At 38.2% G+C, this 25221-nt stretch overlaps 3 protein-coding genes and 1 long non-coding RNA gene across 11 annotated transcripts; all 4 read right to left on the bottom strand.

Annotated features, from left to right (window-relative positions):
- Positions 1-1306: 1306 nt before the first annotated feature.
- Positions 1307-2514, bottom strand: LOC133728930 (uncharacterized). Its single transcript, XM_062156385.1, has 2 exons — positions 1860-2514; positions 1307-1765 (listed from the first exon to the last, which is right to left on the bottom strand). The coding sequence occupies exons 1-2, from the start codon at positions 2149-2151 to the stop codon at positions 1641-1643; spliced, it is 417 nt and encodes a 138-aa protein (XP_062012369.1). The 5' UTR covers positions 2152-2514; the 3' UTR covers positions 1307-1640.
- A 973-nt stretch (positions 2515-3487) lies between these two features.
- On the bottom strand, positions 3488-5762 carry LOC133728929 (uncharacterized). Of its 8 annotated transcripts, none has more exons than XM_062156381.1 (5): positions 5332-5762; positions 5039-5145; positions 4659-4869; positions 4147-4246; positions 3488-3843 (listed from the first exon to the last, which is right to left on the bottom strand). In XM_062156381.1, exons 3-5 carry the CDS (start codon positions 4836-4838, stop codon positions 3587-3589), a joined length of 537 nt encoding a protein of 178 aa, XP_062012365.1. In that variant the 5' UTR covers positions 4839-4869; positions 5039-5145; positions 5332-5762; the 3' UTR covers positions 3488-3586. The 8 variants fall into 8 exon arrangements, with proteins under 8 accessions (XP_062012365.1, XP_062012366.1, XP_062012360.1 ...); XM_062156382.1 differs by having other exon boundaries at positions 5047-5145; XM_062156376.1 differs by having other exon boundaries at positions 5061-5145.
- A 5356-nt stretch (positions 5763-11118) lies between these two features.
- LOC133734298 (uncharacterized) lies at positions 11119-13080 on the bottom strand. Its single transcript, XR_009858216.1, has 4 exons — positions 12941-13080; positions 12717-12778; positions 12072-12136; positions 11119-11442 (listed from the first exon to the last, which is right to left on the bottom strand). It is a non-coding gene; the product is annotated as an uncharacterized LOC133734298 (long non-coding RNA).
- A 1287-nt stretch (positions 13081-14367) lies between these two features.
- LOC133731171 (WD-40 repeat-containing protein MSI1-like) lies at positions 14368-16678 on the bottom strand. The gene is made up of 3 exons (XM_062158611.1): positions 16590-16678; positions 16089-16184; positions 14368-14748 (listed from the first exon to the last, which is right to left on the bottom strand). Exons 1-3 carry the CDS (start codon positions 16676-16678, stop codon positions 14619-14621), a joined length of 315 nt encoding a protein of 104 aa, XP_062014595.1. The 3' UTR covers positions 14368-14618.
- Positions 16679-25221: the final 8543 nt, after the last annotated feature.

The following is a 25221-nucleotide window of genomic DNA, read 5'->3' as shown; positions in this document are numbered from 1 at the left end:
TTAGGGGACAATGGTGTAAGAGCATCTCTTGCACATCTTGGAACCAAAGGGACATAGCTAATCAAATTAAAAGAGGCCAAAGACCTAATCTTCAAGATTCTTGACTCCATCATTCCATTAGCTTCATTCTAGCCAAGACCCATTTTCTCTCTAGAGAACACACCACTATTTCCACCACTAAAACCACCATTTCCACCACTTCTCAACACCACAACTCACCTTAGAGATTCTAAATTTCACCACCAATATCAAGAGCTTGGAGTAAGGAAAAGGAGGTGACTATCACCACATTATGCTCTTGGAGACCCACCTCCACCACCACTTCCGGCATCATCAATAGTCACCCTTTACTCTATAACTCTTTATGTATTTGATGTTTAATAGAATGTTGAAGCTTGTGTCTCTAGCTATGTGTGAGTAGTGAACTAGTTGGGGCTAGGGTTGAAAGCCCTAGCCAAACCTGTTTATATTGATGTTTTTGTTTATAAATTAATGCAAATTCATATTATCATTCTCACATGCTAATTCAATAGTTGAATGCATTACTTAGACCTAATCAATTTGAGTTATGTGTTTGCCATGACATGAAGTTTTGCTTAGAGATTGATTACCTTTAGGCAAAAGGGAGCATCAAAGCACACCATGTGTGCATGTGAGAGTGGTGAGCTAAAATCACCTAGAGATAGGATTAGTTTGCTTGCTTGATTACCTAAACTCTAAGCTTTATGCATTTAGGGGCAAAAGATTGAGACATATCCAGTAATTGAATTTGTCTCTAGGTAGTTATTACTCTCATCCATTTGATAACAACTTGTTAGCTTAGCTTAATTTACATTACTTGCTTTCATTGTTTCAATTTGAATTGAAACCATTCTCAAAATCAAAATCAAATCTCTACACACCATCTTGCACATACTCACCATGAACTTTGGTTCACTTGTGAGCTTTTGTTTGTGATTATATATTTGCATATTCTTTCTAGTTTTCCTCTAGGTATTTCCTAGCTAGAGTGGGATTTACCAATCTCTTGGATACGATATCATTTACTCTAAACCCTCACTACACTATAACTTAGCTCTTATACTTGAGGGTGGCTTCAATCATAACAAATTAGTAAATGGATTGATTTTAATTATTTAGGGGAATAAGGGATACTTGTAAGTGAACCGCTCTTTTTCCAATTAATTCTTCTTAATTTTTTATTTATTGATGGCAAAGATAAGCTTCACTGTTCGAGTTATGAGAAAATGGGTTCGGTTCGATCGATCAGTTGCCTTCCACTGTAACAAACAAAAAGATGAGCTTGACTACTATTTGATCCAACCCGGCCACTATGTATTTAAATCCATTTGAGCTAACATCGATATTGTGGAAACATAAGGATCATGAACTTCCGTAAGCTTGAGGAAACATGATCGATCTAGTTCATATGAAAACAGTACATATGGTCGATGATGATGATGATCTTAGCTACTTAAGCCCACTTTGCCAACAAAGACATGCAACCAGCACCCAAAAGAACCGCCATGTAAGACTTGATTTGGAACTTGATGCTGCGTAACAAATTTGGACCCATGAAGTCAGCAGAGAGAAGATCAACCAAAGCCATGTAGATGAGGAGCCCAGCTGAATTAATGCCCTTAAATGGGCATTCCCAGTGCTATTCCAAATGGGGTTGTTGCTGAGAAGAAGAACACCATTATTGCCACTGATGTCCTCATTGACCTTCCCAAGTTCCCTCCTTGAAGGCACCCGCCCTTCACATCTGCAACATTTGTTTCAAGCATTAATGCATTAGTCATGTGCATTATGAAAGCTCATGAAAATGAAATCTGCAAAACATGGGTTGTGGTTGTTACCTGGGCTGGAGTTGAAGTTCATGGAGTTTTGAGCAATGAACCTGCAGCTTGTATTGTTCAAGCTGCCCTTCTCATCGTCAATGTCACCACCACTAGTTTTGGCTGACTTGAGCCGTCTGAGAAATAATATGATGAGGGTTATAGCAAGAACGACCATGACAAAGACGATGGAAATGATGATAATGATAGCCAACTTGGAAGGAAAACTTCCATGGTGGTGGTGGCTAGAGGAATGTGAAAGGTGGTGTTTATGATCAGTATGGTTTTCCGCAACAGTAGTGTTAACTTCCATGAGCACAAAGAGCAATGCAAACTGGAAGAAAATGGCAGCGAGCGACACAGAAAGAAAGAGTTGTGTGTTGTATATGGTAACGGGGGGGTTGGGTTTCCCTTCTAGGTAGGATGGTCATATATCTTCACATGATTCCTCTTCTTCTTCTCTCTCCCCTCGTGAATACCAAGTGGTATTTCGCACTCCATTCGTCTCTTCTTTTGTACTTTCTATGGAATTGTCTCTGTCTTCCTATCAGAAAGTCTTGGAAGCTTTTGCACCACTTTCACTCATTCTCATCAGATAATTATTTGCCAATAATAAGCCAATCTCCAGCTTCTAGATATTTGTATTATCTATATCATTATGGGAATGCATAGACATTTGGACAACGATTTTTTCACCAATTGGGTATAAATTTATAATTGCCACCAACATATTAAACAAGCAAAATAGCAGCTTGAACCCAGAAAACAAGGAGAATATGAAGCAAGACAATACTGCACTACTGCACACCAGTAAAGTTCCACAGGTCTAATAATTTTGTTTGATTTTTCACTGTTTCATAGAGCTGGTGCAGTCGGTAAAACTCAAAAGTATACTGATCCTAAAACTACACAGATCTCACTTCCTTCCAGTCGCAAGTCCCAACATGATCCCCCATCAAACATCATACAAAGAGTTGATAACAGATAAAAATGCAATACCCTGTGATAGATATTCGTTTTGTTTGCCCTTAACAACTGAGAGACATTGAAATACGAACCGACCACTGCCCACGGTAATGACGGTAGATGCAGTACCGCATTACTGTCTCCATAGCTGGGAACTTGTCGCTTTATCTCGGCCGGTCTTTTGAATTCAAGTCTTTCCTGGGTGCGAAAGAGAGACATCAAGCAACTTTCCGTGACCGTGTATCATATGACTTTACTTTTGTTTCTAAACTTAGCTGTTGCGTAACCTGTAGTTGCAGTTTAAGTAGGGTCAAGTTCAAACTGATAACATGATGCATCAAAACTCATCGATGAATCTCTTCGAGTATGCAAATGAAATTGTTGAGAGCATAGCCAACACATTAATCTTCATTTGCTTCATCCATCTATGACTGATCCATCCATCTTATTCAGGAACACATCATGGTTACAAGCTTTCGAATCAACATACCACTAAACAGCCACTCATCTACGACTTTAAATTTCGGACTAGTATCCAGGTCTGCAGTTGCCATCTACAACTAGACCAAATGTTTGCATGAATAAAGCTCGGTTGAGAAACCTGCCAAAACTATAGATAGAGGATGATAAGTGCAAAACCTTGATGACCAATCTATAGTCCGTTAGACATTCATGCCCACAGAGAGAGAATTTTTATGCTTCACTAAAACATCCATCTTGATTATGCAAAATTAACATCTTATGGATATATTCAGTTCAAGTAACAAAATCATACACTTCTATCAATCCTCTGAAAAACCAAGAAACCTATTGATAAGCTTGGCAACTGGTGTGGCATCACCTGGATGGTATGGAATGAGGGACTCCACTTTCATATCTGCTATAATGTGTTGAAGTGTCTTTGGGCGAGCATAGTACAGATGCTTCCTGTCTGCTAGTTCTTCTGCCAACTCACTTTGATGGTTGTCCATCAAATCTTCATTAACTACAACAATTAAAGGCTTCCCAAGCCGCAATGTCTCAAATATGCTCCCTGACCCTGCACCACAGTAAAATTACATGCATAAAATATCAAGCATCAAAAGTGTAAAAAGGGCTCAGAATCAACTTAATTTCTCTTCCTATTATAGTTTTGAGTGATCTACAACGTGAAAGTAGTGAGCATATAAAAAGTGTCCTCATAAAAGCATTTATACATCATGTGACTTCAGATAAATGTCAATGTTAGACACATATCTGAAGTAGTGATTCTCCAATCTGAGGTTGTATGAGCCAATATTTTAACAGTCTAAATCCATGGTAGCAAGAGCCAGAGGAATAAAACACATTACTACAACTATACCTGCATGGCTAATGACAAGAGATGCTGCTCTCAGATAGTCTGCAATGCTTGATGAAAAAGTGAAGTAATCTACCGCAATGGAGTCATCACCTCCGTCAGACTGCATTAAAAAAAATTGTTCAGGGCGTTGATAAAGAAAATGAAAAGAAGCATAGATACATTTAAAATTATATTAATGGAAGATAATTCAGTGTGTTAAGATAAGAGAATACAAGTGATTATATGTAACTGTCTCAAGCAAATATCCTAATTTCAATCTAGTAGACAATGACGAGGTCTACAATCAATCAAAGATGAAGAATACAAACTCCCTATTCTTCGAGATCAATTTGTTTTCTTTGTGAAGAAATTTTAAATTCGTTACGCATAAAAAATATTTTATTTCTTGTCTAATCAATATTAGCTCCTCCCCGATGATATTACTTTAAAGTACATTTTGAGCAGCATACGTTAATCACATAATTCCTGCAAAAAAAAAAAAAAAACAGCTGGGACCGAAATTTCAAAAGTACCTTTGAGGGAATATAGGAGCCACGGCCCATTTGAATGAGAATCTCGGTGTACCCTCTTCTTGACAGCTCTTCTTTAACCTCTCGTGTGTCCACCGCTTTCACTAGAGCATCAAAACTAGTAGTTCCAACAGTTACAAAAACCGTCTTCTTAGACTTCATTGTAACCTCAGTATCTCCCATCTACAATACGTCTAGGTTTCACAAACTAATACTGCAGCAATCACAAGCAACAACAGACACTTTTAGAATAAACACACCAGCAAGTATAAGATAATAAAATGCGTTGGAAAACAAAGAATGAGCAAAATGTGAAAAAACTAGATCAAATGACATGGTTTGTTTATTTATTTGATGAAAGCTAGCTAGCTAGGTTCATTTACCCCTTTACCATGATCAAGGTACCTTTCTCAGCCTGCTCATAGAACTCTGTGTTCTCAATTGTAGGCTCCTCTACCTCTTGAGCAATATCATCTCCTAACAACCAATTCTGCATGCAGATTCCAACTTTAATAGGATTTATTTTTATTATCATTTTCTTAACTATTACAACTGTTTTAATAGGATTTATTTATCTTTGTTATCATTTTCTCAACTATTTTGCTCGATTGTCCAGAATAATGCTGAGCAGCTATGATGCTATAGGTTTCCTCTTCTTGACTATACTATAGCTTACCAAAGAATCATGCATAGCACTACTCAATAGGGAGCCACCAAATAGACCAATCACACCTACATCATAGCTGAGAGAATACGCAAATAGGAATAAGAAAGAGAGGAGAGAAGCTCAAGGACCGTGTACAAATTCGCCGCCTCAAGTCTAGTTGCGGTTCCACTTGGAGGGGAAACAAAACGATGGTTGAGGGGGGTCGGGGCTGAAGGTGAGCCAGCTGTCGTACGGCGAAGGCGAAGTCGAAGTCGCTGGACGTGAAGGAGGCGAAGTCGCTGCTCCAGTGCTGCCGCGACCACGGCGTCAACTTCTTCGACAACCGAGGAGATCATGGGCCAGGCCATACGCGATCAGAAGAGAAGAGAAGTGAATTGGGGATCAGACTTCGTTTAGCGGCTTAGGGACTTAGGTCGTTTAGGTCAAAAGGTTTTGATCAGGTGAGGTGTGGTCATTCCTTTGTGTTCCCACATTAAATTACCCAATCAAAACCAACCAAGTAATATAAAAAATTAAAGATTTAATTTAATTAATTCAAACGGGACGAGACCAATCGGTTTCTACTAGGCTAGTACCGGTACCGGGCCCGTTTCCACGGGACGGGCCCAAATAGTAAATTTCAGATTTTGGTCCCGACCCGTACCGATGAATTTCGGGACGGTACCGGGACTTCGGTTTTGGATGCCCAGCCCTAGGATATGTACCTGGAGAATGCAACCACCAAGGCCCATGCCTTCAAACATTTGATGGAAGCAAAAGGCAGCTTGAAGACCTTTAACGGTGCAAGTGTTGTTTGAAGCACCTGAAAGCCCTCTAACAACAGAGTGAATAATATTTCCCAGTTCTAATACCTGCCAACACAAGTTTTCAATTCATAAATATTATGCATATACCTAATTTTTTTTGTTTTTTTTTTTTTGGAAGAGATCTAACGTACTCTGTCACCGAGTTGTACGTAGAACTTATTTGCATAAATTAATATGCAACTCTTGCCAAATACACAACTAAACTACATATATATATAACTCTTGTTGGTTAGTTAATTTCACATGTTATATTGTTAGACTATTAATTAATTGACATATACTAAGCTAGATGCCTGTCAAAATAAAATCACTCTTATAATTGGCATGATATATCCTACGGCTAATATATTCAACTGGGTTGTCTTTAATTACAGAATATGATTGGTAGATTCAGATTAGTCTGACTTTTTGTTTCTAATTAGTTCTGAAGTCACTTTCAGTTAAATTTGCAGGTCAACGAAATTAACCAGAAAATGCTGTGTGTGTGTGTGTGTGTCTATTGTTAAAATTCATGGTGAATATAGAAAATCTGTAAAAATCTGAAGGAAATAAACTAAGAATAAAGCCTAAATTGAAGATGGAGAAGATGAAGAACAATGAGAGAGAACAGAGGAAACTGATAATGGTTTTTCTCTAAATAATTTTTACAAAGATGACTTACTACCTACAGTAAAGGATAGGATTCCTATTTCCTTTGACCATCTCTATTGATTTTGACATATACTCTTAACATATATAAATGCTGTGTGTGTAGTTGATATAATTTATGTGTGTAACATCAATAAGGCCTGCAGAATGCCATATTTGGGGAAAGGCATGCATTTTGTCATATCTGGGGACTGGGGAGAAATGTGTCATGCCCATGTATGCTTGTGTTTTGCTCAAGCATCGAATGCACGTACGTGACTCTTAAAGTCTTAAGGTATTCTGAAATTATTTCTGTTGGAAATTTGGTTGATGGATGCTATTTGAGTCACCATATTTTGATTCTCTTACAAAATCACACGAATACAATATATATTAATATTTAATAGGATTAAATATTTGTTACTCCTCAAACTTTTGCCTGAAAAACAGTTTAGTCCCTCGCCTTTCAAATTAAACTGGATAGTCCTTATTCTCTCTAATTCTCACACAACAGGTCCAAAACAGGTCTAAAATGAGTATTCTACCCCCAAGATCCTTTTTTTATTTTTTTCTCTCTATTTTTTTTTTCTGGCTGGTTCTCTCTCTCTCCCAGCTCTTATCCGACCTCGAGTTTATCCACTCGATCCACCGCACTCACTACCACTCTGCAGCTCTTGGTGGGCCCCCTCCACCCCTCATGGAAGCTCCACCGCCACAATTCCATCTCCACCTCCGTCGTCGTCCCCACTAAGCTCAGCCACCTCTCCTCCTCCTCATCCTCCACCACTCCCACCAATAAGCCACCTCACTATCATCATCCAACATATTACGAATGATCAGAAACACCCAGATCAGATCGAGCAATAACAACACACAACCCAGATCATAAACAACCAAAAACAACCCAGATCCTAAACACCCAGAAACACCCAAGTCGTTCACGTACTGATCAAGATCGAGAGGGAAGGAGAGGAGCGGGTCTCTGGGTTTGAGATTCGAATACGAAACGAATATGTTGAAGACCCGACTCGACCCGCCGAATTTGATCCAGCAATTCACGAGGTCCACCGCCACGAAGCTCAACCTGGAACTCGAACCCGGGTCCTCCACGCTCTGGAGCCCCAAGCACCCGCCGGCGTCTCCGACAACCTCATCGTCCGGCGAGATGATAAAAGCCAGCCCGCCGCCGATCGAGGAGGGATTCAAATTGCTGACGGAGAAATATGGGAAGGAGTATCCAACTAGAAAGGAGTACATGCAGAACCGCCGAGCACCAAGCTCTGGATCAGACAGTAGTCCACGGCTTCAAAGAGTTCTCGGATCTATCCGAGGAGGCATTCAGCCAGGTGAGGTGGTTTCAGACGGAGAGGTCCTGCGACGGGATCGTGACCGTCCATTTTGACGATCTCAGGCATGCAGAGAAGGCCTTGGCGGAGAAGAGGTGGCCAAGGTGTGCTACTGTGTTTGGGTATGGGGTTACTCTTGGATTTGGGAGTGTGAATTTGGAGAGGTGGAGGAATTTTGTGGGGAGGATTGGCTCTAGATTAAATTAAATTGGAATATGGAGTAGAGTAAGAAGGGGGAAAAAAAAGAGCAGAGAAGAACGAAGAAAGAAGGAGAAAAGAGGCGCTTGGTGGTAGAATAGTCTTGGAGAGAGAGAGAGAGAGAGAGAGAGAGAGAGAGAGAGAGAGAGAGAGAGAGAGAGAGAGAGAGAGAGAGAGAGAGAGAGAGAGAACCAGGAAAAAAAAAAAAAAAAATTAGAAAAAGAGAGAGAAAAAAATAAAAATAAAGATCTTGGGGGTAGAATAGTCATTTTAGATCTATTTTGGACCTATTGTGTGAGAAATAGAAAAAATAAGGACTATCCAGTTTAATTTGAAAGGCGAGGGACTAAACTGTTTTTCAGGCAAAAGTTTGAGGAGTAACAAGTATTTCATCCTTAATAATAAATAATTATAATAATTTTATGGACTAATTTCACTTTGCCTCCTCAAACTTTAGGTCGAAAATCATGTTAGTCCCTGATCTTTTTTTTTAATCAAGTGTACCCCTACACTTCCCAAATTCATCTTCCGTGTCCAATTCCCAGAGCTCCGTCTAAATGTGCAGTTAAATGGTGACGTGGCACTGACAACCTGATATTTTTTCGCGTCAAGGCCCACCTAAAAGGAAAAATTCCCAAAATAACCTTTGAGACGGAAAAAAAAAATTCACAATCTTCTTCTTCCTCTTCTACCAACAATTACAGACAATGATTCTCCAAAAAAAAAAAAAAACTATCACAGACAGTGGAATTGATTCATGAGTCCATCTCCCATCTTGAAAGAACTCCATGAGTTCTTCCCTAGCTGCCAGCAAACCAACTAAAACAACAGGTGACAACATCAGATCACCCAAACTCAGGTTCCAAGAACATGGATCTACGTACCACCGTGCCAAACTCCTCTGTCCCTACTGTCCTAGGCGCAAGGAACAACATCATAGGCGATGCACAACTTAGAATTTTGCGAATTGCCGCATTGAAACTTATTGTTTGTAAAAGTAAGAAGAGACCCTTTTTCCTTCTTTTTTTTTTTTTTTGCCTGTTAGCTATGAGAATAATCGACATCGTGGAAGTCACATGTTCAAATCTCACTGGCATCATAAAAGGGGTGGGTTGAGGTTTAAAAATTAAAAAAAAAAAAAAACTCTTTCTTTTTCTCCTTTTTATGTCTTTATTGGTAATTTGACATGAGTTGATAAAGCCAACTATAGCTTGAAAAAAAAAATCAAATATCAATATTAGAGGTATGAATAGAAGCTCCCTAACATATAAACTATTAGTTGTGAGCATTGCTACCAAATGTGACCATTTAGTTATTTAATCTAGAATAATAAAGAAGACCGAAAAACGAGAAGGTGCCACTACATTACCTTTGCTCGCTCATCAAATAATTGGATTAGATTGCTGAATTAAACTAAACGTATCTACACATACTTAATCAACAAGAGAAACCCTTAGCACAGAAGTTTTCTTAAGGGTCTTTCTATATGTACCCAGCAAATATCTAAATACACCCAGCACTTAAAATATTGTCCTGTACTTTCCAACTTTACCCTTGCTTTGATTTACAAACCCAACAACCAGATCCGAGAGACGTCGACAAGACTAGGAATTGATCTCCTGCAATTGGACCTCGACTCTATCCGTCTCCCTAGTATCAAAATTGTCTTAATATACTCTGGAAGCCATTGAAGCATTGAGCTGCAAAGAATCCGCAAACCAATTCAAAGTTGCTGAAGATGTGTAAGCTACCTCATATCTCAAACTATGCTCTGCAAATTTACTTGCTCTCGATATCATAAAGATCCGTCACACCAAATAAGAGCCATGAGCAAATGCTCCAACCACACAGCAGTAAACAAACGGTCCCGCAAAGGCACGATAAGACTTCAGCTTGTAGCTAAAGGATGGATAGGGGGTGACTATATAGACTGCTTAAGTTTTATTAACTGTAACAAATGGGTACACCAGCTACTGGAATCACTCGGTTTCTTTGATCTTTTATTGCTCCTCCTCTCCTCTCCTCTCCTCTCCTCTCTTGTTGTGACTATAGTTCTTTCAGATTAATTTCTATAATTGTATGCATGATCTGCAAAAAATTGAATGGTAAAAAAAAAAAAAAAAACTTCCAAAACGCAAGACAACAACCGGATTCTTTCGCAGTGTGAGCCGAATGAGGGGAAGAACAGGGGCGTAGATGAGAGGAATCAAGAACTTAATTTGATCATACTTGTTTCTCTTCCTTATTGCAACAGCCTCCTGATTAGAATGATTGGATGAGGAGGGCCAGGTGGCTATGGCAATTATGAAAGGCATGAGATCTGGACAGGGCTTGGGTTTGCAATGGGTTCTGTTCTTCGCTTCAAAACCAAAATCAGATCATCTATGGTCTCTCTTATGGGTTTGAATGGTGCCTGCAGCTTAGAAGTTTGCTGGGTTTTTTGCTGGGTGTATTTTACTTGAGGGTAAATTTGGAAAATTTAACATAATATTTTAGGGCTGGGTATGTTAAGATATTTGCTGGGTACATTTAGAAACACCCTTTCTTAATCCTCAAGTATAGGTGAACATGTATTCTAATCAAATTAATTAATTAAGCTTCACCATATATGGCACTTAAAATTAAGAATCATTTTTCATTCTCTCCGCATGCAACATGGCACATTGACACTATCACAAAATCTGAGCACATATAGTCAATCTTCTCTATATAATAATTTCTTCCGTACAGCACCCAATTTCTCCGTACACATTGACAGAACCCGACCCGGATACGAGCCTGCGGGACCCATTTTAAAGGAAATTCTGACGAAAAATCGGCAGAACCTCCCCTAAAATGAGCTACCCAAAAATTTGCAAAACCTGGACATGCTTAAAACTAAGCTCACACACGAAGATACATTCTAACATTTACATTCCAAGCGTATATATTACATTCCGGAAGTACGAATTCCACGTTAATCTCCATAAGATAACATATTCTCAAGCATTAACATTCTCCAAATTTGAAAGGGGTTATCAGAGCAATTCTACATAACTAAGCCGATATCATACAAGGTAGGTTAAGTAATAACCTACGAACAAAACGGAAGCGCTGATTTCCAAGCCTCTAGTTCCTGGACGCGATCTCGGCAAATCTGAAATCTGGGCATTTGAAACCGAAGGGCCCAGGGGAAAAACATTTAAAAACCGTTAGAGTGAGTGGACGAAACTAAAATAAACTATGAAACCAATGCTTGAATGCTTTCCCATTTTCTTGTTAACAAAATCCGGCATGCAGCGAGATTTACAAAACATTTCCAACTCATTCCTTTTTAAAATATCCCTTTCAAGAAAACTCGTTCGATAACTAGAGAGGACTGCTGTCTAGTCATCTCATGCCAACTGGAGGGGACTGCTGCCCAGATGACACATCGGAGGGGACTGCCGACCGGATTTAGGAGGCGGTGGTTAGAGGGGACTGCCGACTAACCACAGGTAGTTAGAGGGGACTGCCGACTAACTACCTCATCTAGAGGGGACTGCCGACCAGATGACTCACCGGAGGGGACTGCCGACCGGGATATAGTCTGGAGGGGACTGCCGACCAGACTATTACCTAGAGGGGACTGCCGACTAGGTAATGTACGCATGCGCCGAGAATAGCCTCCTTGCCAACTCCTTTCCTTAAATTCTTTTCTTTCCATGAAAACCACATTTACTCAAATAACAGTCCATTATAAACTGAATACCATGCTGCATGCATTATTTAAATAAAATAAAAGTCCACTCACAAGTGAGTCACGCATCTAATCTTGCTGCCTGCCCGTGTCCTCCTCGCTCGAGGGCTCAATACGTCCTGTAATAATTGGCAGGATATAATTAACCTCAATAAGAAAATAATCTAAGAATCAAAACTCATTCCCTCGAAAAGTAATGCTTGTTATTCACAAAATTTCCTCTAACAACCAATTCTTCAATTTAGTATTCAACACTCGAATTTCGGAATTCCTTACAAATTCAATTTCTTAACTAAAACTAACCACCAAATTATAAATAATTCTCTTTCCAAAATCTCCAAATTCTTTCTCCAATTTCTCCACCAACAATTAGCCAACAAGGTTACAACAACAAAACATTTTCTTCCAAAATTCCAATTTCTCTTTTGACATTCGAAACCCATTTTACTTCTCCAACCTCTCAACAATCTCAACTCATCACTAAAAATATGACAACAAGTTCTCAACCCAAGATTAAAATCTTAACACCCTTAGAACCACATCCAACATCAAAACTCCAAGGAAACTCACTATCCAAACAACCTTAAATCTAACACAAAATTCATAGATTAAATCTAACAGTTTCTATACCTGCAACAACCAAATTCAAGTAGAAATGTCCGGAAAAATTAAACAAGAACCCAAGAATTCGATAGTTACTGTTCACGGTACTGTTCACAGTCTCAAACACCTTCAAATCTTCCTCCACCGATCAAAACGAGCTGCAACAAGGTTAGGAACACGTTCAGCACCTCCCCAACAACCAAAACCCTCAAAGAATCCGGCCGGAAACCGAAGATCAAAGAAAAATCCGATTTTCCCATTTCTTGAAATCCCTCACCGATTTCTTCTCAAATCAAGGCTACCCAAGTCAGAAATCTTACCTTAGATGCAAGAGAAGGAAGAGAAGATCCTCTAATGGCCGGTAGTGCGGCCGGTGGCGGTGACTTCGCCGGAAATGGGTTCCGGTTTTGCAGAAAAGAGAAGAAAGAAAGAAGAGAAAAAGAAAGAAGGAAGAAGGAAAAAGGGGATTCGGCTTCTCTGCTAGAAAAGAAGTTGCTAAGATCTGCTTGGATATCATTGTGAGCTCGCCACGTCAGCCTAACTCGATCTAATGGCTATTAAATTGACACCAGAAAAAGCCATAAACCTCACAAACGTCGACGTAAGTACGTTAACGTCAACACTGAATCTCCAGATCTGGTTCGTCTCCTCGCATCTTCCTCTCTCTCTTTGCCCAATTTCCTCCTTCCCCTCACCATCTAGTCGTGAACTGAATCGAACAAGATCATGGTGGAAGTCGTCGGAGCTGAAGAAGCCGGTGTCATGGTCATGGTGAAAGTACTGCTCGACGGGAACCGGAACAGGAACGTAATCGTAGACTTGGGCGTGTATTTCAATTTAATTGATTTGGGTGTATTTCCATTTATTGGATTTGGGCGTGTTTTGTTGGGAGGTTGTAGGAATGAATTCTATATTGTTTTGTTGATGCAGTAGATCGAATTTCAAGATTTTATTCATGGAGCTGAGCTGATAGCTTCAAATGATACACTTCTGTTTGATAGAATGTCTGTGCAAAATCTTAATCTCAAATTCTGTCTTTTGTAGGGAGGAGGTTTTCCAAGTTGGTTGGAATCCGAAGAATGAGACTATCTTAGCTTCTTGTTGTCTTGGCAGGAGACTGATGGTGTGGGAGACTGTTAATTGATTTGGGTGTATTCCAATTTATTCCAAGCATTACTTAACTCTCAAGATTTTCCAGATGATGGGAAAGACTCATAGTGTGGTGATGAATGATTGGTCTTTGATGCTATTTGAACTTAAGAGTTTAGTTTCTTCTTCTTTTTGCCATCTGTGGTGAAGGATATCACAGAATCGTTGCTTTGTACAGCTTGGTGTCTTCTTCTACAGTTTGGGAGTTTCATATTATATAATAAGATGCTTGTTTGTGGAACTGTTCAATGCTCTGTGCTTTTGTAGTTTAAGCATTACCTATTTGATAATGAATGGACACTTTGAAGATTTACTTCTGGTGAAAGAGTTCCTTGACTTTGTGATGCTCAATCTGCATGATGGTCTGGGAATTTGTTCTGGGGCATTTGACATAATTGCTAATAATTTGAATGGGTACTGAAGATGTTGAAAAGATTATTATAGGCAATCACACACCTCAATTTGAATTATTCTCTCCTGTTTTCATCTTTCGAATACTTACAATTACAATCAATGTGAGTTTTTTTTTCTTGCTTGTCTACTTTACTTAAAGAAGCTTGAGAACTTTGAATAACATGGCTGGTCATTTGCCAAGTCAATATAAAAAATGAAATTCTCATTCATGTAAATAATACTCTGCAGAATTTCTTCATACATAGAAACTTTTCATATCAATTCACTCCAAATTGGAGTCCTGCACAATCTTTTCATACATAGAAACTTAACAATTCACTCCAAATTGACCCGTCATGGCCAAAAGTAAAAGTTTACACCTTCACCAAAAACCCAACAGCCTTCAACAATGAAAAAGAGACTATTTGTTAACATCATCAGCTCCACTTCCATATCTCAACCAACATGTTGTGCTCTAATTTTCATTCGTTCACGGGATCTTTCATTGTAGAGATCAAAGCGAGTCCTACAACAACATGCATGGCTTCTTGTACAAATTGTCACTGACAACATGAGCATGATAAACCTGATAAGGTGAAGATGAATAACATTAGCTTCATAGACTTCATGATTTTTAAATTCGATTGAATTTCATATACATGGATTTATATGAATTTGTCATCTACATGTGTACCAAGATTTTGAAAATACAAAATTGTGCATAATTTATCCTTACAATAATTTATCTACATGTGTAACAGTAATGATACTTTTCACTCTCTTGCTGGATGTATATGGATTTGTCATCTACATGTGCACCAAGATTTTGAAAATACAAAATTGTGCATAATTTATCCTTACAATAATGTCATATTTGCTCAATATCGAACTGTCAATGTTTCTTCAAAAGTTTAAGCCTTGATCATATACATTGCCTTTCAATACAAAGAGGATAATGCCTACTGTTTCGTCTGTTGTCTAAGGCCGCTACTTTTTCTTTTTTGTTCTGTTTTTTTTTTTTCCTTTTCTTTTCTGTTTCTTCCTGTCCCTTTTATCCTTTACTATCCATTTCATGTGCCTCGGTTTTTTTACAAGTGGTGCAGTATACCTACTGCCTTAGAGACCAAGATCAGCAACCTCTAATATTAGGAGCAAACTAGGACAGAAACAATAGGACAGGGGATAGAAAACAAGAATTAGAAGCTCTACGAGACTTCACATCAACAAATCCCATCTCAGGAAACTCTGATAATTTATTCATCAAACCATGACTTGACAAAAGGCACTTACACTCCCATTAACTATCAGTTACGACTCAATTAATGATGAGACTTAGACTTGTGAGGCTGAAGCATACAAGACTTAATAGAGGAAACTTTATGGCTCCAAGATCAATTAGATCCAGCCATATGGATAGAGATGAACTAGATGTTCTGTAACTAAAACTTAGTAATTAATTTGAATTCAATTAATCCAGCGAATTAGATGTTCTCCTTTTCCATTTCTTCCACTCATAAACCCAAAATGGTTTGACAATGATGTCCTCATCAATGAACCAGCATCCTAACCCCCAACTGGAACCAACAGTCTAGCTTTTTCTACTTATCAAAGTATTCTAACCACATTCATAATAAGACGCAACAATTTTTATTTTTCTTTTGTGAACATATCTCCCTCTTATAACACAGTTCACTTGATCTGGCTGTCCAGACCGATCATTGTTCTTACCATCTGGGCTACTAACCAAACCACTAAATGCTATAGATTCACAACCCTACATACATGCATGAAATCAGGAAATTGTTTTGTAAAAAAACAGGCACTTAAAATGTTTTGATATCTAGTATAACAGCAAATGATAACGTCAATATCTCCTCTTCCTATGTAATAAAATGAAATAGTGCAATTGGTTGGTTAAGGGATTACCTGCTAAGATCCCACACCATCAGTCTCCTGCCAAGACAACAAGAAGCTAAGATAGTCTCATTCTTCGGATTCCAACCAACTTGGAAAACCTCCTCCCTACAAAAGACAGAATTTGAGATTAAGATTTTGCACAGACATTCTATCAAACAGAAGTGTATCATTTGAAGCTATCAGCTCAGCTCCATGAATAAAATCTTGAAATTCGATCTACTGCATCAACAAAACAATATAGAATTCATTCCTACAACCTCCCAACAAAACACGCCCAAATCCAATAAATGGAAATACACCCAAATCAATTAAATTGAAATACACGCCCAAGTCTACGATTACGTTCCTGTTCCGGTTCCCGTCGAGCAGTACTTTCACCATGACCATGACATCGGCTTCTTCAGCTCCAACGACTTCCACCATGATCTTGTTCGATTCAGTTCACGACTAGATGGTGAGGGGAAGGAGGAAATTGGACGAAGAGAGAGAGGGAGATGCGAGGAGACGAACCAGATCTGGAGATTCAGTGTTGACGTTAACGTACTTACGTCGACGTTTGTGAGGTTTATGGCTTTTTCTGGTGTCAATTTAATAGCCATTAGATCGAGTGAGGCTGACGTGGCGAGCTCACAATGATATCCAAGCATATCTTAGCAATTTCTTTTCTAGCAGAGAAGCCGAATCCGGAAAAAGGGGGAGCTGGAATCGGGTTTCCCGATTTCTCTCTCTTCCTTTTCTGTTTTTAATCTTCTCCTTTCCACAAATAGAAACTCACCTTTTAAAAAAAAACCATGCTAGGAATAGTAACTTCCCCTTTTTACCACAACTTCCCCAAAACAACTCCGATTTAAACAAACTATGTGTCCCCGAACTCGATTTTTCGTATACTACGATATTCTCAAATAAATTTCCTAATTTACCGGACTAAAGAAAAAGTCACTCTTCGGTCAACCACGGTAAAATGTAACTAGTAAAAACTTTAAGGTACGGGGCATTACACACATTGTTTACGAGAGAGTTTCTCTCCCTCTAGCTTTTCTCTATATTTTATTTTTGTACTTTCAGTAGATCATAATTTTTTATTGGGCTAAATACTAGTTACTACCCTACGGTTTGGCTCTAAAATCAATTCAGTCCCTGAACTTCCAATTTCATCAAAAACACCCCTGGACTATCATTTCTCATCCAATAGGTCATTCCGTCATGTGTCCGTTAGATGGAGCCGTTAAATTGCTGATTGGCATGCCAACTCAGGTCAGATGGGGCCCACATGGAAGGTAAAATTCCAAAATTAACCCTGCTCTCTTCTAACCCAGATTACACCCGTAGTCCCTATTACGCGAGCTCTTCCCTAAACAAACACAGTCCCAAATCAAAACTCCAAACACATAAACTGTTAAGTGTGTATAACATATGAAGAACGATGAGAACAATTGCATAAACCAATCACCAAGAGAGAGAGAGAGAGAGAGATGAGTGGTTCCTCATCATCCTCATCGTTCTCATGGTGGCAGTAACAATAGTAGCAGTAACAGCGAAGATAGGGCACGATTCTTCGACCCAAAAGCAAAGAGAAAGTGCTGGGCAAACTCTGAAATAGTGCCAAGCCGACACCTTGAGCGGCGCAAATACGCTGCCTGCAAACATTGTCTGTAAGCGTTTCTGCAATTGCCAGCGGTGCCTCTGCTTCAAGTACGATCATAGTCCCCTTCTTCAAAAGACCCAACTTTTCCCTTTTATCCAATAAATTGCTTCAGTTCCTTTCTGGTTTGTTTCTCTTTGGGATTTACATACATTCATGATTTTGATCTGGGTATTTGGAATTTGTCAATTTTAATGAATATACTAGTTGCTTGAGCTCAGTATTGAAATGGGCCTTTGTTAATCAGTTTGTGTGAGTTCGTTGAGATTTAAGATTGTGATGTAGGTGGTGAATTTGTAGCAAAAAACTGTCAGATTCTTCAAACAAGAGTGAAAAGATTCAAATCAAACAAGGAGCAGGTCAACGAGAATCAATTGAAATGCTCCTCTTGTGATGTCAAATTTGGTAGTGCGCAGCTTTCTTAGGTTGAATATTCTGGTCTATTTAGTTTATAACTTCCTAGAATTCATTCACCCAAATCAGCCTTCTGGGTTTTTTGGGTGTCGCACAAATTCAAACGAAAAGAGTTTGGTTTCTGGAGTTTGCAAAGATTTTTTTTGATCTGTTTGTTTAGGGAGAGGTCGTGTAATAGGGATTGTGGGTGTAATCTCGGTTAGAAAATAGCAGGGTTAATTTTGGAATTTTGCCTTCCATGTGGGCCCCACTTGAACTGAGTTGGCATGCCACGTCAGCCATTTAACGGCTTCATCTCACGGACACATGACAGAATGACCTATTGGATGAGAAATGATAGTCCAGGGGTGTTTTTGATGAAATTGGAAGTCCAGGGACTGAATTGATTTTGAACCTAAACTACAAGGTAGTAACTAGTATTTAGCCCTTTTTTATTCGTAACTCTGATTTTGAATCCGCGAAAAGCTACGGATTCTTCTTGATACCCTATTACCATTTTTTGAGGTTTGAGTAAGATTGGATAGTTAATTCTAGAAGACTCATTTTAGGAGGCTCGGTTTTTTATTGGTATTTTGGGAGGCGATTCGTATTGTTGAGGTGAATGGGTTATGTAATGTATTACAAATCTCACATTTATTTCTAACATTCTTCTCTCTTTTTAAAGTGAACCATGTTTATTGTTGAGATGAGATTTATTGTATTTTTTTTTTTTTTAGTTGTTGAAATTACCCATGAACTTCTTGAATGGTTATGCCAACTTAAGGATGTATCACACGAAGGCCGGTATATTATAAATCTCACATTCATTTCTAACCTTCTTCTCTCTTTTTGAAGTGAAGCATGTTTGTTCTTGAGATGGGATTTATTTTATATATATTAAACTAATTTTGGTGGTTGAGATTATTCATGGAGTATGTGAACTTCTTGATTGGTTATGCCGACATGAGAATGTATCACACGGAGGTATATTGCGAAAATTGCCAATATAGGTGCCTGTGGGGATCACAAAATTGCAGAATAACCAATAAGAATGGATGATGAGATATAATGCTATTTGTGATATTATATATTATTTTTATGGTACGCATAAAACTGCATGGCTTCACAGCCTTCACTAGCATATTACATATTTTACTTACTAAGCGCGTGGTTTTGCTCACCCACTCATTTTTAATATCTTTTGCAGAGAAGTATTAAAAGTTTGTCGAGCCATAAAGGGATTTGACGAGCCTAAAAGAAAGAGCTCATTTACATTCTACTTTGTCACACTCACATCCACCTCAAATTCGGGGTTAGATGCTTAAAATCTACTAACACCTAATCCGGGACGTGACAACTATTTTCAAATTCTGACTCTGTTTCTAGTTCTGGTAAGTTAATTACTAGACTCCGTTGTTAACTATTGATTGAGTTGCGGTCAATTATTAAGTCTTCAATCGAGATTAGCTCAAGTAGTGTAATCTAGGCATTCATTTTTATTCAGGAATACCACATACAATATTGTTTAAAAGTAGAAAAGAAGACTACTGATGATATATAAGGATATATAGCTGATGCTAAATAAGACATATCAACTACAACGAGTATATAAAAAGATGAAATGTTCAGGTCGCATTCAAGTTATTGGGATTAAATATAGATATCATCAAAAATGAATGTAATTAAATATTCCATAGTAAACTAATTAGTAATATGATTAAAATTTTTTTTTTTTTGAAATGAAAAAAAGCTGTAATATGATTTAAATTTAAAATAAAGCAATTCCCATTAACTGCTGCATCGAAAAATTTGAGTGCAACGGCAATTTTGATGAGAAGTAATGGCCTACAGGCAAGACGAATTGGCTTTTGCCTTTGGTTCATTAGAGCAAGTGCACCGGTGCTCTTTTGCCCGGGCACCACCTCAGCAATCCTTGATTTTGACTGGGCAAGCTCCTTTTTTCCCCTCCACCGGGCCTGTTTTGCCTGGGCAGCATTTGGCTTTGTTTGACCAAGGGCAAGAAAAATTCCAAGCCCATGGCTTTTGTCTTGCCCAAGCTTGGCCTGCTACCACCTCGGCCCACAGTCGATCGTGGCTGACGTCACATGGGCCAGCGCAGAGAGAGACGCGCCAGAGAGAGGCCGTGAAGAGCACGGAGCAATCACAGCAGGAGGATCAGTTTTTTGTCGCGTAGCGACAATTAATGGCAGTGCATGGCACGTGGCAAGTAGCCGTTGGCTGCTTTGGGAATTTAACCCAACGGTCAAGAAATCTGGGCCGACCAAATCAACAGCAAAAATGGATCTGACGGCTAGGAATTAATATGAATCTAATATAGGTAACGGTAAGAAAACGGGCAAAAAAAAATATGTAAAAAATTCTAAAAATCATACCAAAAATTTCTCTATAAATACCTACAATTTTTTCTAACATCTCACACCCAAAATACTAGAGTTCATAGTTACACCTTCCTCCTCTTCATATAGCTCTCATCATCCATATTTTTCATTATCCACTATGGTCGAACAAAGGGGAAACACACGTCCAGTGGCCGGACAAGAGGGAGATCAAAGTGAAGATACCCAAGATAAAAGGAGATGGACGGATGAGGAAGATGTTCAATTGTGCAAGTCTTGGAAAGTTGTAAGCCAATGTCCGGCTGTGGGCACAAATCAGAAAAAAAATGAATTATGGTTGCGCGTGAAGCGCCACTTTGACGCAAATTGGCCCAAGAGCCGATCAGCCCAATCTTTGCAGGGAAGGTGGAAAGTACACAAGATTGAACTCTTTGAGTGGCATTGTGCATTAAGGCAAGCAAAAAATTGGTACAAGAGCGGTTCGAATGCGGTTGATGAGGTATGTATTTGTTGATAAATCATTTAATTTGTTGATACATTATAGTAAAATATTACATGATAAATAATGTAGTAATTATAATATCGTTTTAATTGTAATAATTATTTTTCGTTATAATTAAATTAATTAGTTGATAAATAATGATGTAATTACCACGATATTTATATTTGTACTTATTGAGTTTTATTGTAAAACGGTGGGATACTTTCTTATTAAAATTATGAACTTTATATTTTTTTGATAAATCATTTAATTTGTTGATACATTATAGTAAAATATTACATGATAAATAATGTAGTAATTATAATATCGTTTTAATTGTAATAATTATTTTTCGTTATAATTAAATTAATTAGTTGATAAATAATGATGTAATTACCACGATATTTATATTTGTACTTATTGAGTTTTATTGTAAAACGGTGGGATACTTTCTTATTAAAATTATGAACTTTATATTTTTTGATAAATCATTTAATTTTTTTTTTTTTTTTTTTTTAAAAAAAACCCCACCCCATTCCCACCCTTGATGGGGCTCGAACTCCTGACCTCTTATATATGAGACCAAAGCCTTACCACCCCACCAAACACACACACCCAAATCATTTAATTTGTTGATACATTATAGTAAAATATGTCTTTATAAATAATGTAGTAATTATATTATCGTTTTAATTGTAATAATTGTTTTTCGTTATAATTAAATTAATTAGTTGATAAATAATGATGTAATTACAACGATATTTATATTTGTACTTATTGATTTTTATTGTAAAATGGTGAGATACTTTCTTATTAAAATTATGACCTTTATATTTGTACTTACTGATTTTTAACGCAAAACGGTGAGATAATTAAATCATTTAAAATTATGACCTTTATAATAGATGACCCTTCATAATAGCCTTTATATTTGTACTAATTGCATTTTTTTTTTTCCGGTTTTTTTTTTATTACATAGCAAGATGAAGCACAAAAATTGTGGCATGTCGGGATGAAGAGAAAAACTGGGAAGGCCAAAAGACACAATTTTCAGAGCTTTAATAGTTACGCTGCTGTGGAGGGCTTTGCACAATTTAAAGACATCCCTAACCATACATCCGGAGGAACATCAAATGTAGGAAGTCAACATACGCACACACAACCAATTGCTGCAAATTCCCCCATCAACTTGGACATGGATGTAGATGAGGTAATTGCAGGTGAAACTGCAGATCCTAATGTGAGGCCTCAAGGAAGGAAGGCTGCGAAAGAAGCAATCCGGAAAGCCAAGAAGGCAGCGAAAGATCAAAGTCCTTACTCAAGCAGTCTCGAGAGTATAGCGAACAACCAAATAGAGGCAACCAAGGACAAGAAAAAACTCGATGACGCATTCGCTCGAAGTCTCCAAGAGGAAGAGAAAAGAGCTAGCATGTATCCTCTTGCAAATCGAAATGCGAAAAGAGCAACTCCTATTTCAAGAAAGGCAAGATCGAATTAAAGAGAGGGAAGAGCGAAATAAAGAGAGGGAATAGCGTATTATGGAGATTGATACAAGTAAAATGACGCCAAATAAAAAGCGTTATTGGTCAAGAAAACAAAAGAAGATAGCGGAGAAAGAAGATCTTGACGAGCAGCCACCACCTTCTATGGGTGGATACTATCCGCAACCCAATTTTTGTGGTGCATTCCCACAACCAAATGTTGGTGGTGCATACCCACAACCTCCTTACCCCGGTGCATACCCACAACCACCTTACCCTGATGCATTCCCACAACCTCCCTTAACCGGTGGATTCCCACCACCTCCCTTCACCGGTGGATTCACACAACCCCCTTACCCCGAGGGATACTATCCGCAACCACCTTACCCCGGGGGATATCCTACACAACCACAATTTTCACCTTTCTCTACGGGTGAGTCCACCAACCCTAACCCTAATGATGAGCCTTCAAACACAAATTGGATTTCTAGAGAGGATGAGGATTATGATTTGAATAATTAGGTTATTATGCATGTTTTTAATTGTATTGTACTTTTTCCTAGTTTTTCATTTATGTAAGTGACAATTTAATGAAATAAAAGTTGTATTTGGAAATTCCACGTATTAAAGCACACACCTTATATTCAAAATCATAGCACATAATAAACATAATACAAGCTAAATTCAAAGCACACAATTATCCATTATTATCATTAAATATATTTTATTTTAAAAAAAAAATGTTTAAAATTCTGATGAACAGTGAATTTAAAGCAGTAAAATGAACAGTAAAGAAATAGTGAACAGTAGATGTAAACAGTGTTGACTGCAAGAAAAAAAAAACGGGTGCAGACCTATGTCCAGTGGTAGTGAATAGTAATTTGACTGGTCGAATTCTTGACTTCTCGACTTTGCCTTTTCTTGACTACGGGTGCACTTGCTCTTAGTACATTAAGATATAGAAGGGGGGGCTTAAATTTCCATTCTATAGCCTATAACCCACCATAATGTTGCATCCATATATTGATTTTTAATCAAACCGACATGAGAAAGGTGGATTCAAATTCAAGACCTAAAGTAAATAGTAAAAAGCCTCCACTTGAGTTGATCTAATTGTGCCTCTGTTTAATTAGGGGAGAATTTTTCGAACAGTACATGAACTAAAGGTCACTGTGAATTAAGGTTCCTAACTTTACACTAATTACATTTTGGTACCTGGACTATAAATCCCGACTACATTTAAATACACGTCATTAATAACACCGTTAGTTGGCATGCCACCTAGCATATTTTCAAGGGTAAACTTGTCTCTTGACTATCCACCTTTAGAAAGTCAATTTTTTTTTTAATAAAAAGAAAAAGAAAATTGGTGGTGCGATCTTGACCGTAGATCTACCCTTAGAAAGTCTTTTTTTTTTTCTTTTAAATAAACAGGAGAAGAAAATTTCTTGGAGTTGGTTTTCTGGATCGGGAAACCATGGATAGAAGATCTTTGGGAACTGCGGCCTCCGCCTTTTGGAGGAGATCGATGAGTGACTTGGCGGCGCTGCGAGGGTCAGCAGCATAGAAGCTGAGCCTCGGCTTGGTCTGAAGGAAGAGCTCGAGATCTTTGCCGGTGGGGAGTAAATTGAGGTCGCGATCAAAGGAGAAGACATGGACAGAGACGAGGAGGAGGCTCCAGTACTTGTAAAGCTTGTCAGAGAGGGAGTCGATGCTCCATCTGGCTGGACGTTTGAGCATTTGAGTGAGATCGGAGGGCGGAGAATTGGTCTGAGACTCGAGGAGTTCGACCGATGAAGGGGATTTGTAACGGATCTGCTTCCCCTCAGGATCCAGATTTGGGTCTGAAACGAGGGCTAAGATTGTTTAATCCCAATCCAATCATACCTTGTTGTTGCAATTTTGTGTGTTTAAGAAAATGTGCAGAAGAAGAAGAAGAAGAAGAAGAAGAAGGTCTATGGAATTTGGAATTTGGATTTTTGCTGTGAATTTGCTTGATCAAGAGTTTCATGGAAGGAGGATGAGCACAAGTATTTCTGCTTGGATTGGAGCTTAGATTAAGAGAGACCGTGTTTTGGGTTCTCCATTTCTCTCTTTCATTCTTAATTCTCATTTGATCTTTGGTTTGTTGATTGCAATATCTTTTTCAATCTGAATTCATGAAATATGTGATTTTGCATCTAAATCTTGTTTGCCGAATTCATGAAATATATATGGCTTAATATGTAGTTCTGTTTTGCATTTAATTCTTCATTTGAATTCCTGTTTTGTTTTCTGGGTTGCTGGTATGGCGTGGATGGGGTGTGTGTGTGTGTGTGTGTGTGTGTGAGAGAGAGAGAGAGAGAGAGAGAGAGAGAGAGAGAGAGAGAGAGAGAGAGAGAGAGAGAGAGAGAGAGAGAATACCAAACTACCCTTTAAAAATTAAATAATGACATAATGTTAACGGTGTTATTAACGTCGTGTATTTAAATGTAGTCGGGATTTATAGTCCAGGTACCAAAATGTAATTAGTGTAAAGTTAGGAACCTTAATTCACAGTGACCTTTAGTTCATGTACTGTTCGAAAAATTCTCCCTATAATTAGTAAAGGGATTGATTCTTAATTAGTTACTGGAATCCGAGAATACTTGAAAGTGAACCACTCTTTCCAATTAATTCTTCTTAAGTTTTTATTTATTAATAATATGTGTTTGACTGTTGGAGCTATGAGAAAACGGGTTAAGATATATAGATGGGTTCGGTTAGATCAGTTGCCTTCTAGTGTAACAAAGAAAAAGATGAGCTTGAC

Source organism: Rosa rugosa, chromosome 2, assembly GCF_958449725.1.
Source record: "Rosa rugosa chromosome 2, drRosRugo1.1, whole genome shotgun sequence".
Classification (NCBI taxonomy): Eukaryota; Viridiplantae; Streptophyta; class Magnoliopsida; order Rosales; family Rosaceae; genus Rosa; species Rosa rugosa.
The sequence above is the reverse complement of the archived record's forward strand: the minus strand, read 5'-3'. Positions and strand labels throughout refer to the sequence as shown.

Coding starts and splice junctions, on each gene's coding strand:
- LOC133728930 (XM_062156385.1), bottom strand. CDS start 2,151: ATGGAAGTTAACACTACTGTTGCGGAAAACCATACTGATCATAAACAC. Junction 1,766..1,859: donor GAACTTCAACTCCAGCCCAG/GTAACAACCACA, acceptor CAAATGTTGCAG/ATGTGAAGGGCGGGTGCCTT.
- LOC133731171 (XM_062158611.1), bottom strand. CDS start 16,678: ATGGCTATTAAATTGACACCAGAAAAAGCCATAAACCTCACAAACGTC. Junction 16,185..16,589: donor ACACTGAATCTCCAGATCTG/GTTCGTCTCCTC, acceptor TGTCTTTTGTAG/GGAGGAGGTTTTCCAAGTTG. Junction 14,749..16,088: donor ATGGTGTGGGATCTTAGCAG/GTAATCCCTTAA, acceptor TCACCTTATCAG/GTTTATCATGCTCATGTTGT.
- LOC133728929 (XM_062156381.1), bottom strand. CDS start 4,838: ATGGGAGATACTGAGGTTACAATGAAGTCTAAGAAGACGGTTTTTGTA. Junction 4,247..4,658: donor GCTCCTATATTCCCTCAAAG/GTACTTTTGAAA, acceptor TTTTTAATGCAG/TCTGACGGAGGTGATGACTC. Junction 3,844..4,146: donor TCTTGTCATTAGCCATGCAG/GTATAGTTGTAG, acceptor ACTGTGGTGCAG/GGTCAGGGAGCATATTTGAG.